The 15,241-nt window shown below is 40.2% G+C and overlaps 1 protein-coding gene across 1 annotated transcript; it reads left to right on the forward strand.

The window, feature by feature from the left end:
• Nucleotides 1–6,304: 6,304 nt before the first annotated feature.
• On the forward strand, nt 6,305–15,241 carry LOC132883640 (cytochrome P450 2J2-like). Its single transcript, XM_060917517.1, has 9 exons — nt 6,305–6,565; nt 6,876–7,038; nt 11,133–11,282; nt 11,544–11,701; nt 11,904–12,080; nt 13,448–13,589; nt 13,953–14,140; nt 14,226–14,367; nt 14,479–15,241. The coding sequence occupies exons 1-9, from the start codon at nt 6,383–6,385 to the stop codon at nt 14,652–14,654; spliced, it is 1,479 nt and encodes a 492-aa protein (XP_060773500.1). The 5' UTR covers nt 6,305–6,382; the 3' UTR covers nt 14,655–15,241.

A 15,241-nucleotide genomic window follows, 5' to 3' on the forward strand; every position in this document is an offset into this window, starting at 1 on the left:
CCGGCAGGCAACATCACTCGGAACACCGCGCCATGGATCCACAAAGCGAGCACAGAAACACCATCACACAGAACCCTGGTATGTCCCAAACCACCTGCACAGCCACCACAACACCACCGGGCAACATCGCTCAGAACACCACACCAAGCATAGAAGCACCACCGCACAGAGCGCTGGACAACTCTGATGTTAAAAGAGCAACGAGCTCACTGCAGTCCATACTGGCACAGGCATCACCCACAGTGGACCAAGGCCTGAAGGGAACCGATGCCAAAACTGGGTCCGGAGCTACACCACAACCGATGGACAAAACATTAAAAAAAAAAAATCAAATTATACAAACACAAAAAGAAAAACAAAGGAAAAAAAGAAAAAGAAAATGCTCCAGTGAGAAGCGGCAGCCAAAACGTGCACAGCGTACTCTCAACCAGAAACGGAAATGACAGTAAAGAGGAAATGACATAAAAACAGATGCATTGAAAGAAAATGTTAGAAATACTAAAGCGAGTGAGGCCAAACCTCTAAAGGCAAAAAGAAACAGTGAAATTTGTGATAGTCTTTCTGTCATGCAAACATTTGATAAGGAAAAACTGCCAGAAAAGGTCTTTGTTGGGTACATGTGTTATGAAGTTAAGTTGTATATTCTAACTCCAATTCCATGCTTCAGATGTCAGAGATTTGGGCATATAGCGGCTAAAGGTAAACTGAAATGTAGCAATTGTGGTGGCGAACATGAATATAATGAGTGCGATAAAGATACCAAGCCTAAATGCTGTAATTGTGGAGGGGAGCACAGTGCAGCTTATCAGGGCTGTGAGATTTGTAAAAGAGCAGAGGTGCAAAGAGTTAGTTACTCAAGGTACTATTAGCTATTCAGAAGCGGCGAAGAAGGTCTCCAGAGTTGTGCCAGTATTTAAACAGAACGAGGCCAGTATTGATGCTAAAAAATGTGGAGGATGTGATAGGTTGATAAAGGAAGCTTTAGTTGTTAATAAGAGTGACTTTGTACTTTTCATGGCAGAGATTATAAATTGTTCAGCCCAGATGCAGAGCCGTAATGAAAGGATTAAAATAATTGTGAAGTCAGCCGAGAAATAGCTACACTGTAAAAGGTAACACCACTAGTTTCTTAAATAACATTAGTATACTTTAATTATTTCATGCTGACCTAGTGTTTTAACTTGTATCATTTTAGCAATGTACTCGTTTTACATTAAATAGATCCAGTACTTAACACACCTGACTAAACCACACAATTTAAACCCAAGTAAACTGACAGACCTCTTCACTGTGCATGTGCAGAGGATCATCTCATCTCATTATCTCTAGCCGCTTTATCCTGTTCTACAGGGTCGCAGGCAAGCTGGAGCCTATCCCAGCTGACTACGGGCGAGAGGCAGGGTACACCCTGGACAAGTCGCCAGGTCATCACAGGGCTGACACATAGACACAGACAACCATTCACATTCACACCTACGGTCAATTTAGAGTCACCAGTTAACCTAACCTGCATGTCTTTGGACTGTGGGGGAAACCGGAGCACCCGGAGGAAACCCACGCGGAGACCATGCAAACTCCGCACAGAAAGGCCCTCGCCGGCCACTGGGCTCGAACCCAGACCTTCTTGCTGTGAGGCGACAGCACTAACCACTACACCATCGTGCCGCCCTTGCAGAGGATCAGTGCATGGTAATTTGGTTTGCATATTTCCAAAACAATGTAGTGCTTCTGTTACCACAAAAGCTCTAACAACTTGAACACTTAGAATCAATTTAGCTTTTCATGATAATTATTCTTAATGTGTGTGTGTGTGTGTGCGCGTGCACGCGCACTTCCAGACAAAAGAGCTGAAGCTGAATTCTGAATTTTTCGGTAAGTTAACCAACTGAAATGCTTATTCACTTGTATTAGCTATGGTTTCATTACTCACAGCTGCTTTTTCGCAGTTCATATTTTCTATTAACAGCAATAATTTCTGTGTAATTAAATTAATTACACAATAACTTCATGTGCAAGTACATGTCTGGCTCATGCGAATATTAACTAATGCTAGCTACATTAGCTGATACCACACAGAATAACAGCAGACATATCCACGGTTTAACCGCTACCAAAATTTGCTAATGTGTATTTTTATTAAGCTAACTTGAAGTGGTAATTGATTATGCATATATTTTAAAAAACAAAATAGAGGGCACAGTGGTGCATGTTTTCCATGCCACTTGTGTAGGTGTATGTTGTTCAGGCTGCTACAAGTATGGCACCAGAATTTTTTCTCTCATGGCTGGTTGGTACCTGAAATAACATTAGTCGATTTTCATGAATTCAGAGTTACTTTATATGGATTCACTGTAGGGGTTCTTAGCCAACAACTGCATCCAACAACTGCATCCATTAATGCCTGAGCCTTCCTCAGTGTCTTTCCAACACCACAGTGTTTTGGCAAAATGCCCTGAAGTGGCCAACAAAATCCCTTAACTTGGGTAACAAACATGAGAAAGTTCATGCTTGAGCTGAGAGACTCGGCTGACCTGTCTGTCCAAAACACAAAGGCTCAAGTTTTCACAGGATGCAAGTGAAATGTGGTGTAGACAGTAGACCATCAATTAACTGAAACACCAGGATATTGTTGGATTGCTGCAGCCAGGTAGGGCTGGTTTTTAAATGGGGGGGAAACAACTAAGATGGGGTCCAAAGCTACAAAGAAGGAAAAGAAAGACCTTATAATCTCTGAAGTTGTGAAGATGGAAGAGGAGAGTTCTAAAATAAGACCTGTGAGCCAACAGCAGCAATGGAGGCTGTGATCAACAAGACTGTTACTTGGGTGGATATGTGAAGGATGCTCCATGCGAAGCTGAGCTTCCTTATCAGGGCCAGAATACCCTTCCTAATCCCCAGAAATTGCACCTCTGGTATGGCTCAAAGAAGACCTGCCAACACTGTGACTCCCAGAACCCAAGCCTGCAACACATCCTTTCTGGCTGCAAAGCAGCATTGACGAGGACTGGTACCGTATGGATGGCTCCATGACAGGGTCCTGCATAAGCTAGCTGAAATCCTGGAGGCATGCAGGCTGTGCACAAACAGGGCTCACCACAAAAAAAGAGATCTCCACAACCTCTCTACAGCCAGTGGAAGTCAGGTGAAAAGTGGAAGTCAGGTGAAAAGATTCTCAAAGACCTGGTGAAGGAAATAGAACAAGGGAGCTTCTGGCTATGGCTCCAAAGAAAGGACAAGGCATGGGGAGAGGAAGGATCCTATGGCTGGCTGCAGGGGACAGCAGGCAGACATCCCTACCACTGCTCCACCACCTCAAGGATGCTTGAAGATGAAAGACCTGAAACACCCAATGATCTCAGGAAACATTCCTGATGATGTGTTCCAGTGCATCTTATGCATCTTTGAATCAGTGGTGAGGCAAATCTATACAGCACTGAGCATGCATTAGCAGAGCCAGTGGGGCTTGCCACAACCTTAGTCAGTCTGTATGACTCTGGAAACACCCCTGACAATGTGTCCCAGTGTTTGCTATGATGTGTCTTCAGATTGAATCTTCCAGCCTCTGGCTCTAGCTCTGGAGTAGGGGAAAAAAGCATGGGGAGATCAAGGATCCTAAGACTGGCTGTAAGGGGCAGTAGGGAGGCGTGAAACATCAGTGAAGACTGGCTTCTGGCTGATGACCCAGCAGCTGACACAATAACGCCATCAAAGGTCTAGCCTCAACACCAGGCATTGTCCGAATGCCCAATTTGCCCGACCAAGACGTTCGGGCAGAAATATTTTAGTGAGTTAGCCCCATTCAGGAACACCTATGGTCGGTTTCTTTAAGCACAAAAATGATTTTTGAGTGAGTACATTACAAAAAACAAGACGTATTAACCAGCATCCTCACCTCCCCTGTGATCACCATTTTGGTGTTTTATTTCCCAATTTGTAACGGCGATTCTGATTGGCTTGCTTCAGACACGCGTGCGCATTTGTGTGCGTGTTCTTAAAATGGTGCATATAGTGTTAACCATCCCCCTATCAAGTACCATCTGTGACCGGAGATTCTTAGCAGTCAAAAGAATCAAGAGTGACTGGAGATCGCGTACACACACAGAGCGTGCACACGTATATACACACACACACACAGATACACATTTGTGGATAATTATATGGCTCGGTGATGCCTGCTGGAAGAGAAGACCAGGGAGGATTGGGAATCAAGCGGCAGTCATTTGTTTATACCCGATACCAAAACTTGTAGCGTCCTAGCAACCATCGCAAAGACACAGACAAAAAGCCCAGAAACTCCTATTTACCCGGGCAAAAACGATCCAGGATTTATCTTGTAGTGTCCTGATACCCAGATCTTTAACCCAGTCACATATAAAAAGTTGCACTCCTCCACGCTCTTCCAGGTTTTCATCTGTGTGTCCGTGTAGAATGATGTCTGCATCAGCAGGTAGTTTGAGATGTCAAGGAACTCAATGGATGGATAATTTTCCAACTCATAATGAATGAATAACTTTATTTAAACACAATAAGTTGATCAGCAGAGCTGGTGGGGTCGCGTATGTACAGATACAAATAATTACAAATACAAAAGACTAAAAATATACACAATCTTTTAAAAAAAACTTAAAATCTGTTGATTATCTGTTAATTATATTCACGTTAAGTTAATTAATAGTATGCATAACTATTGTCTTTGTAATTAGTTATGGCTACAGTATGATCAAATTTTATTCTACTAATGTCAAATTTAGGTGGTAAATTTTTCTTTCACAGGAAAAATCCTTCTTTGTTAGTGTGTAAGGATCTAATCCCATTGAGTGGTTTCTATATCCACTTCTTTTGAGTGTACTTCTTGGTTTTAATAACCTGTTTGTTTGCTGGACACAAACATGGCAATAAGTTCCTGTGTTAATCAACCAGACTCCACTTTTAGATCATTAATCCCTTTTGAGTGAGAATGCCCTGCATGCATGGTTTGGCTTCTGGCACATCCATACAGTTTTAAATACAATACCTACAATCTAAAAATTTGTTTTTATTGCACTAATTTAAATTCCCATCTGGAACAGGGAGTGATGTTGCATCCCATTAACACACTTTAAAATAGATTATTAAATTCTAATAGAATAGATGAGCCAAAATAATTAGGGATCTTTTTTAATGGGCCCCTACTCGGTACAAGTATGAATAGGTGGGCCTTAAAGCAGAAAAGGTTGAGAACCCTGGCTCTACAGGGCCCAGATATTGATGCATATAATGCTAAGAGGGCAGTCCACCTATGGTGGACGGAGGGACAGCGTGAATGGCGGCCACAATTTGCAGAGGCTGCACAGGAAGCTGATGTAGATGAGGAGGACAGATTGTTTAATTTTCTCCTAAATGCAGTGGCAAACTGAATGATAAGACAGTACTGCAGTACAGACTCCTGTTTTATAATGTTTTTAGTTTTATAATTCATCTTTGCAATATTGCTAGTCATTGTTATAGGCAAAACAAAGTGTTTTGTGTCCTAAACTCTATATAAAAAGACGTATTATGTACTCTTTCTGTACGTAAGTCTTACATGTATGATATTGATTTATGTTTCATGTTTTCAGGGCTTGTCTTGTTCTTCTGTTGTAGAAATAAATGTTGTTATTTATTTATTTTAAACATGCACTTTTGTCTAAATAACTCAGTGAGACCCACTTGTCACATCTGCATTCATTTATTGCCACAATTTTTCATCTTATTATAATGGCTATTTCTAGGATGATGAGAACCATGTCACAAAGCACATGCTGTTTCAGACTGGTTCCATGAACATGACAGTGTGTTTAGTGAACATCGCTGGCCTCCCCAGTCACCAGTTCAAAATGCAATAGACTTGTGTGATAGATTTGCAGCATGAATGCGTACCAGACAAATTTGAAGCAATTATGCAATGCAGTCATGTTAAGAAGGACCAGAATCTCAAAGGAATGTTTATAACAATATGTGGAATCCATACCATGAAGGATTGAGGCAGTTGTCAGAGCAAAGGGGATTATTCTGTAAAGCTGCTTTGCGGCAATGTTTATTGTTAAAAGCGCTATACAAATAAACTTGACTTGATTTGACTCATACCCAGTATGAGTAAGGTATTTCTAACAAAGTGAATGGTGTGTGTGTGTGTGTGTGTGTGTGCGCGCGCAAATACCAGAAGCCTAGCAATAAAGGAAATGGGGGGGCAGTGAAGAGGAAACGGGTTTCTCTGTACAGCCTTTCTACCAATTCAGAGTAATGTACATAATCTCCTCCCTCTGCTCCAGTTCAGTTACAGCTCAACAACTCAAACAGATAAATTACACAGACCTTCACACACAGAAGCAGACCTACCATCAAATCCTCACAAACCACAGCAATGCTTTTACACTACTTAGTGGAATACCTTGATTTAAAAAGCTGTCTTACAGGATTTTTTCTTTTCCTACTACTGCTTGATATCATCAGGAATAAAAATCCACCCAATTTTCCACCAGGACCATGGCCCCTACCGTTTGTGGGAAACATTTTCACTGGGCCTGACTTCAAAACAATAGACAAGGTAGGGTAAAAAGACCGTTTGTTTGTTTGTTTTTGTTAGTTTTTAATCATTAAATAGGTTTGTGTAGAACATCTATATTTTTATATTTTATATTTTCATATCTACATTTTTCTTTCTTACCAACTGTAGGCAGAAATTAAAAATTTATGAAAAAAAAAGGTTTGTGTCAAAATAATAAAATGTTTTGTGATACATGTACAGAAAATGTATAAAAAAAAATGAACAATCCAAAATCTTTTTTCCCCTTCTCATTACTATTTCACCTTTCACTCTTTTCTCCACTCTCACTTGTGTTTATATATAAACTCAGCTTGCTGAGAAGTATGGAGACGTTTTCAGCCTGCGTTGGGGCAGTGAGAAAACTGTGTTTATCTCTGGACATAAAATGGTGAAGGAAGCTCTCGTTTCTCAGCTGGACAGTTTTGCAGACCGTCCTGTTATCCCTCTCTTTCACAAAGTCTTTAAGGGACTAGGCAAGTAAAATATATTGTGTGATATGTGACATATGGGGAGGAGCATGCACTTTTGTCAATTTATATTGCATTTTCTTTTCACCATTACATCGCCTTTGATACCACATTATCAGGAGAATCACTTTTCCCAAAAAAGAAAGAAAGAAAAAAGGAACAAAATTACTGTTGATGACCAGACAGTAGTTTGTTACTATATACATTATTTGTAAAATGCATTGAGTTGTTTTTTGTTTTGTTTTATTTTTTAACCACGTGGCTGGGTATCTATGGATATAACACACCATTTAACCCAACATTAACATGACAAATGAACCAGTATTTTGGGTCATATTTACCAGCTTGCTAATGATGTCTTATTGTCTTGGTATATGAGGGAATATGCTTCAATAATACCTGTAAAATATTAATTATCTCTCTAGCCGCTTTATCCTGTTCTACAGGGTCGCAGGCAAGCTGGAGCCTATCCCAGCTGACTACAGGCGAAAGGCGGGGTACACCCTGGACAAGTCGCCAGGTCATCACAGGGCTGACACATAGACACAGACAACCATTCACACTCACATTCACACCTACGGTCAATTTAGAGTCACCAGTTCACCTAACCTGCATGTCTTTGGACTGTGGGGGAAACCGGAGCACCCGGAGGAAACCCACGCGGACACGGGGAGAACATGCAAACTCCGCACAGAAAGGCCCTCGCCGGCCACGGGGCTCGAACCCGGACCCTCTTGCTGTGAGGCGACAGCGCTAACCACTACACCACCGTGCCGCCCCCTGTAAAATATGATTTAATAAATATGATAATGCTAACAAAACATTGAAAATACAAGTGGTAGAAACACTGCATTCCCAATTCCCCTTTGTTGTCTGTGGAACGACACTTTGCTATATATCACTGATATCTTTGAAGTAAATAGGCAGGTTTGCTCAGTGTAAACTGTTCTACTGACGTTGTAAGCTTATCTGTGTATACATTCAGCCATACTTCAAAATCTTTTGGAGTAGTTTCTGTATGTGAAACAAACAAGTCATTGGCATCTAATAGCCCAAGAGCATTAGCTCAAAATTGAGTCCAACCCGGAACAAATTAGTAACAAGCTGAATTTTTCAGAATATGTTCAGAATACCCTTAGGAATAACATAGTAAAAGTCCCCGGGAATCCACCTTGTGCTCTCTGAGAAATTCAAGATGGCGTCCAAAATGGCCGCCGATTGGAGATTTTTCAATATCTCAGGGATAAAACATAATATAAATGCAATTAAAATGTTAAATTCTATGTTCTCTCATACAAACAATGCAAATTCACCATTGTCACACTGTTAAAATTAAAATTAACCAAGATTACAAGGTCATTAATGTGGAAATTACATGGAATTTGATGGTTGACATGATTGACAGATTAGCTTAGTAGGCTACCTACATACATGAACGTAATGTAAGACAACAATTAGACATCAATTTCCTTAATATTTAGTGCATCTTTAAGCTTTGATAAAATATTAATGGGAAATTAAATTTGAGAACTCTATCTTCTAAAACTACAATGGCAAGCTGTTTCAGTACACTTCTTCAACATTCCGGCGACTTTCATGACAAAAAGGTCTGCCTCAATAAAAGCTCTTGCTTATAAACAATGAGTAGACTTAAACACTTCTCAGTGCCTCAGTTGTAATGCTTGAACCTTTGTTGTACCATCAATGAAGTAGGGAATTTATTCAAGCTTGTTTAAGGGTGGAAAAAAATTAATCTTTGAGTTTCTAGCGCCAGTCTTTACTACTAGCAATGCCAGTGTGTTCGGACAAAAAATGACTAAACTCAGCATGACCTTTTAAAAATGACTGAACTCAGCATGACCTTTTAACATGCCATTTTTCATTTTACACCACCAATTTACTTTAATTAATATTAATGAAAATAAGTGCTCCAACCCCTGGTAATTGTGTTTGTTGTTTTGTGAACAGAATAGGATGATACGGAGTGAACGAGTAACCAATGGATCCACACTATACACAAATATACTGTTATAATAATGTGTACATTGTTATTATATAATGTTAATACACAATGTAATTAATACACACATGTTGGAATTTACTCTCCTACCCTACAAAACATATATTCTGACCTTTTAATTGCATTAATATTTTGTTTTGGGCCTGAGATATGGGCAGATCTCCATTTGGCGGCCATTTTGGACGCCATCTTGAATTTCTCAGAGAGCACAAGGGGGATTTCCGGGGACTTTTAGTATGTTATTCCTAAAGGTATTCTGAACATATTCTGAAATTTTCAGCTTGTTACTAATTTGTTCCGGGTATAACCCTATTACTCCTGGGCTATAAAACACTAAACATTAAAAGAGGAATTAAGAGTGGAATTGACCATATTCACAAGATGCTGAAAATAATTCCGCCCCTTTTATAGCATTATATTCTACTAACACATGGCAGTGTTTTTAAGATGCATCTGTCAGTGTGCATAATCTTTATTGGTAATGCTAGTCAGGTGAATATTGGCTAGCCTGACAGAATTTAGCTCCTGTTGCCATTTACGTATATTGCAGCTATACATAGTTAACACACCAGAGTCTCTTCTTCTCTCATGACATGCAGTTTTTCATATTACTGAGAAACTTCAAAATTGTAAAATTGTTTGTCATGAAGATTTCCTGTGGCAGAAAACTGACACTGGAGACTTTTGAGACTCTATGAAAGTCTCTTTACAAAATGTTTAACTCTTTTTTTGGTAAATAACAGTACATTGTTTAAGTTAGTTTATTATTAGGCTTAATTTACATGAATGTCCATCTTACAACTCCCTGTACATTAGCTGTCATGTGACCGTTGCAAAGCACTAACTCTGAGACTTCTTCCATAAATGTTAAATAAATGTCTCCTCAAACAAACTACACCACAGCAATGAGAATACATTTTACTTTGTGAAACAATAACATTTTTAAGATGAATTTATTATTAATCTGATATTATATGCAGTGTCTGCCATACAAGTCCCTGTGTATAAACTGTTACTACAGAAACAATAATGTACTGTATTAGAATGAGTTTATTAATACAAATCTATTGTTCATGTTACAGCCAGAACTACTTTCCGAGCCATGCTGTTATACAAAAATAATGCACAGCTTCTGACCAATCAGGTTTCAGCATTCAGCTGTGCTGTGGTATAGATTGGAATATTTTATTGGCAACTTCTGTGTTCACTTCTTCCCTTAACCTCTAAGAGGTAATCGAACAAACTTCACTTGGGCTAATAAAGTACTTCCCTTCAGATCGCATCAGACTTATCCCAAAAGATAATGCCACGGGCAAGTCAAAGAGAGCATGCTAAAATGAGTACTGAAACCAGGCCCTGCAGTCGTGAAGGACAACGGTAGTAGAGGTAATGACAGAGTACAGGGAAGGAAGATGAATCATACACATAACCCAATAAAATGACCCAATGCAAGGGCGGCATGGTGGTGTAGTAGTTAGCGCTGTCGCCTCACAGCAAGAAGGTCCGGGTTCGAGCCCAGTGGCCGGCGAGGGCCTTTCTGTGCGGAGTTTGCATGTTCTCCCCGTGTCCGCGTGGGTTTCCTCCGGGTGCTCCGGTTTCCCCCACAGTCCAAAGACATGCAGGTTAGGTTAACTGGTGACTCTAAATTGACCGTAGGTGTGAATGTGAGTGTGAATGGTTGTCTGTGTCTATGTGTCAGCCCTGTGATGACCTGGCGACTTGTCCAGGGTGTACCCCGCCTTTCGCCCGTAGTCAGCTGAGATAGGCTCCAGCTTGCCTGCGACCCTGTAGAACAGGATAAAGTGGCTAGAGATAATGAGATGAGATGAGATGAGATGAGATGAGATGAGATGAGATGAGATGACCCAATGCATTCATACCAGTGTTTAGGTTGAAAAATATTATGTGTGCATGATGTGACCTTTCATCAACTTAATAAAGAAAAAATAGCATTCGAGCATTTCTACTACTCAAGATTGGTGAAACATTTTACCATGCATTAAATGTAATCTTTTTTATACACCAGCTACAAATGCAATTTAATTGTATACACTGAGACTTGTTGTGCCATGCTCTGAAGGTGTAGCTCTCAGTAATGGGTACCTGTGGAAAAACCAGAGAAAGTTTGTCTTCACACACCTGCGCCACTTTGGTGAAGGGAAGAAGACCCTAGAGCTGAGTATCCAGCAGGAGAGCATCTTTCTGTGTGATGCTTTCAAAGCGGAACAGGGTAAGTGGCCACTCCTAAAGTTATTATTCAGGAGATTCTTGGGGTGGTTTAAAGCAGGTTTCCTCATTACTAAGAAATATAACCCCTTTGGACACAAGGAAAAATGCTATGGAATTTCATGTGTACAATTGTCCACATTATGTCCAAAGGGGATATAGTACCTCAGATCAGGACTATTCATTATAAATCATATATGATAAATAGACATACACAACGAATTTATATATGTAGTGTACAAATCATATTTTTGTGCCCATTTAGGTCCTTTTGAGCCTCAGTTTTTCCTGAACAATGCAGTCTCAAACATCATTTCTGTGCTAGTTTTTGGCCACCGCTTTGAATATCACGATGAAAATTTCCTGAATATCTTGCGTTTGGATGCTGAAGCTGTTTTTCTGGCAGGTTCTGCCCAGTCTCAGGTCAGTAGGCAGAAATTCTGCTCTTAGAGCAAACCAAACAATTTTTATTCACAGTTTGATGATTTCCTGGATTATCTTACATGGAATGTCATTGTGAAATTCTTATTTGTGACCAACTTATTGTGTGATGCTTCATTATGTGATATATTCACAAATAGATTCACCACTGTTTTATTTTTGTGTCCTCTGTGGCATGTGGTAGCTGTATAATGCCTTCCCTCGCCTCTTTGAATACCTTCCTGGCCCCCATCAGAAGATTTTTGCCAACTACGGAAAAATAATAGAATTCTTAAAAGAAGAAATGAGAAAACACAAGGAGGACTGGGATCCCTCAAATCCTCGGGATTACATTGACACTTTCCTTCTAGAAATGGAGAAGGTTTGTTAAAGATGTTATATTTTCTCTGGAATAGACTGTTGTCCTGAATTGCAAATAATAATAATAATAATAATAATAGGTGGCATGGTGGTGTAGTGGTTAGTGCTGTCGCCTCACAGCAAGAAGGTCCTGGGTTCGAGCCCCGTGGCCGGCGAGGACCTTTCTGTGTGGAGTTTGCATGTTCTCTCCGTGTCCGCGTGGGTTTCCTCCGGGTGCTCCGGTTTCCCCCACAGTCCAAAGACATGCAGGTTAGGTTAACTGGTGACTCTAAATTGACCGTAGGTGTGAGTGTGAATGGTTGTCTGTGTCTATGTGTCAGCCCTGTGATGACCTGGCGACTTGTCCAGGGTGTACCCTGCCTTTTGCCCGTAGTCAGCTGGGATAGGCTCCAGCTTGCCTGCGACCCTGTAGAAGGATAAAGCGGCTAGAGATAATGAGAATGGGATGAGAAATTTTATTTATAGAGCACTTATTTAAATACTCAAAGACGCTTTACAAAGTAAAAACAAAATTAAAACAGGTTAATACAATAAAATAAACAATACAGGAAAACATATAAAACATAAGTCCAAAATTGTATTATAGAATTATTATGCGGTTCTGAAGAGATGGGTTTTCAAAGATGATTTGAAACTAAACAGGTCAGTACAGTCACAGATGTGTTTGGGGAGGGAGTTCCAAAGGGAAGGGGCAGCAATGGATAAAGCTCTGCCGCCCCAAGTCTGATGTTTAGTCCTGAGATGTATGGATAGGAGTCTGGCATCAGAAGAATGGAGGTTGCGAGAGGCAGTATGATGGTGAAGCAGATCAGTGAGATAGGAGGGAGACTGCTTATGAAGGACTTTGTAGGTGAAGAGAAGAATTTTGAACTGAATTCGTTGTGGTACAGGCAACCAGTGGAGTTTTTGAAGAATAGGGGTGATGTGATCACGGAGCAGGAGTGAGTGAGCAGGCGTGCAGTAGAGTTCTGAATGTATTGGAGTTTATTGAGAACTTTGGATCATGCACCATAGAGGATGCTGTTGCAGTAATCCAATTGGGATGTGATAAAAGCATGAATCAAAGTTTCAGCAGCAGAAAAAGAAAGTGAAGAACAAAGATGTGCTATGTTTTTTGAATGCAAAAAGGTTGTTCTGATGGTTAGATTGACATGGCGTTCAAAGGTGAGGTTGCTGTCAAAAGTAACACCAAGATTCCAGATATACAGAGAGGGGGACAGGGTGAAATTGTCAATAGTAAGAGAAATGTTCGAAGTGTTTTTTTATGAGTGATTTAGGGTCAATGATGAGCATGTCTGTTTTATCACAGTTCCTTGAAAAAAAGGCAAGGAACCAGTCATAAACAATGTTTAACACTATTCAATTTAGAAAAAGAGTGATCCTGCAGCTGGATTTAACATCGAGACATTATTGATTGCAATGCTGGACATGATTGAAGCAGGAACAGAAAGTGCATCCATTACAATGCGCTGGGGTCTTCTCTTCATGATGAAGTACCCTGAGATACAGAGTAAGTACATGCATATACCAATTCATAAACATCAGTCAGTACTTACAAATGAATATGGAAGAAAAACTCTGTTGATTCTGAAAACTGAGGGTAAGTCAAAAAGTTCTAAGACAAATTGAAAAAAATATTTATTTATGAAAATAACAAAGCTATTTCTCTACATATCCTCCATTTAAGTCTAAACACTTCTGCAAGCGGTGTTTCCATTGGAGAATTCCTTCTTTGCAGAATTCTGGGGGATGTCTTTCACACCTTTTGAAATTATAACATCTGCCTTAAAACTTTTTGACTTACCCATGTACAGTTCTATGTTCAATTTGCTGCACAAATATTTTTTCAAATTATGACATCTTATTTTTCCAGAAAAGGTGCAGGCAGAGATAGACAAAGTGATTGGACAGTCACGGCAGGCCAGCATGGCTGACAAACCCAACATGCCCTACACTGAAGCTGTTATTCATGAAATTCAAAGGATGGGCAACGTTGTGCCTCTGGGTCTCCCCAAGATGGCCTCTAAAGATACAGTACTGGGTGGATTCTTCATACCAAAGGTTTGACCATAATCAACAAATAAAATAATAATTATGAGTACACAAATACAATTTAACAGATGATAGATTTTTCTCTGTTCTTTAGGGTACGTCTGTGACTACAAACCTATCGTCTGTGCTTAATGACAAGAACGAGTGGAAAACACCAGACACGTTTAATCCAGGACACTTTCTGGATGATCAAGGCCAGTTCCTGAAGAAAGACGCTTTCCTGCCATTTTCAGCAGGTAAAGCAAATAGGCAATGCTGTATAGATATCTGAAAATGGATAACACAAACATGGAATAACAGTTAATATTAACACTTGGATCAAGATGTCTCATTTATGCATTATGCAGGTAAGAGAGCATGTGTGGGGGAGCAGCTGGCTCGTATGGAGCTCTTCCTGTTCTTCACCTCTCTGCTGCAGTGCTTTACATTCTCCCCTTGTCCTGGAGCTGAGCTAAGCTTGGAGGGTCAGCTGGGCTTCACGTATGCACCCAAACCCTACCGCATGTGTGTGACCCCACGCTAAGAGTCCATACACAATTATGTTTGTTTTTTTTTTAATCTAGCTGATGTAAGAAACCTTATCTTGACCTCTGTGATCTGTCCCAACAGCTATGTTCATTTTTACGTAAGAATGATATGCATGATGTCATTTATTTTGCTTTCTAACAGCATTATAGTGTAGAATACCTATAATGCACATAATATTGTTCAACATGATTTAGTTTTAACCATGCTATAATTCCCCCTTTACTGTAAGAGAAATTACTGTGGTGCTTGAAAGTTTGTAAACCCTTTAGAATTTTCTATATTTCTGCAGAAATATAATCTAAACTATCATCAGATTTTCATACAAATTCTAAACATAGATAAAAAGAACCCAATTAAACAAACGAGACCAAAATATTATACTTGATAATTTATTTATTGAGGAAAATGATGGGTGGCACGGTGGTGTAGTGGTTAGCACTGTCACCTCACAGCAAGAAGGTTCTGGGTTCGAGCCCTGTGGGCCCCCCCGAGGGCCTTTCTGTGCGGAGTTTGCATGTTCTCCCCGTGTCCGCGTGGGTTTCCTCCGGGTGCTCCGGTTTCCCCCACAGTCCAAAGACATGC

This window comes from Neoarius graeffei, chromosome 3, assembly GCF_027579695.1.
Source record: "Neoarius graeffei isolate fNeoGra1 chromosome 3, fNeoGra1.pri, whole genome shotgun sequence".
In the NCBI taxonomy this organism is placed as follows: domain Eukaryota; kingdom Metazoa; phylum Chordata; class Actinopteri; order Siluriformes; family Ariidae; genus Neoarius; species Neoarius graeffei.

Excerpts from the sequence above, each read along its gene's own strand:
- LOC132883640 (XM_060917517.1), top strand. The coding sequence starts at position 6,383 with ATGCTTTTACACTACTTAGTGGAATACCTTGATTTAAAAAGCTGTCTT. Across the intron at positions 6,566-6,875 it reads ACTTCAAAACAATAGACAAG|CTTGCTGAGAAGTATGGAGA; the intron begins GTAGGGTAAAAA and ends ATATAAACTCAG. Across the intron at positions 11,702-11,903 it reads CAGGTTCTGCCCAGTCTCAG|CTGTATAATGCCTTCCCTCG; the intron begins GTCAGTAGGCAG and ends GGCATGTGGTAG.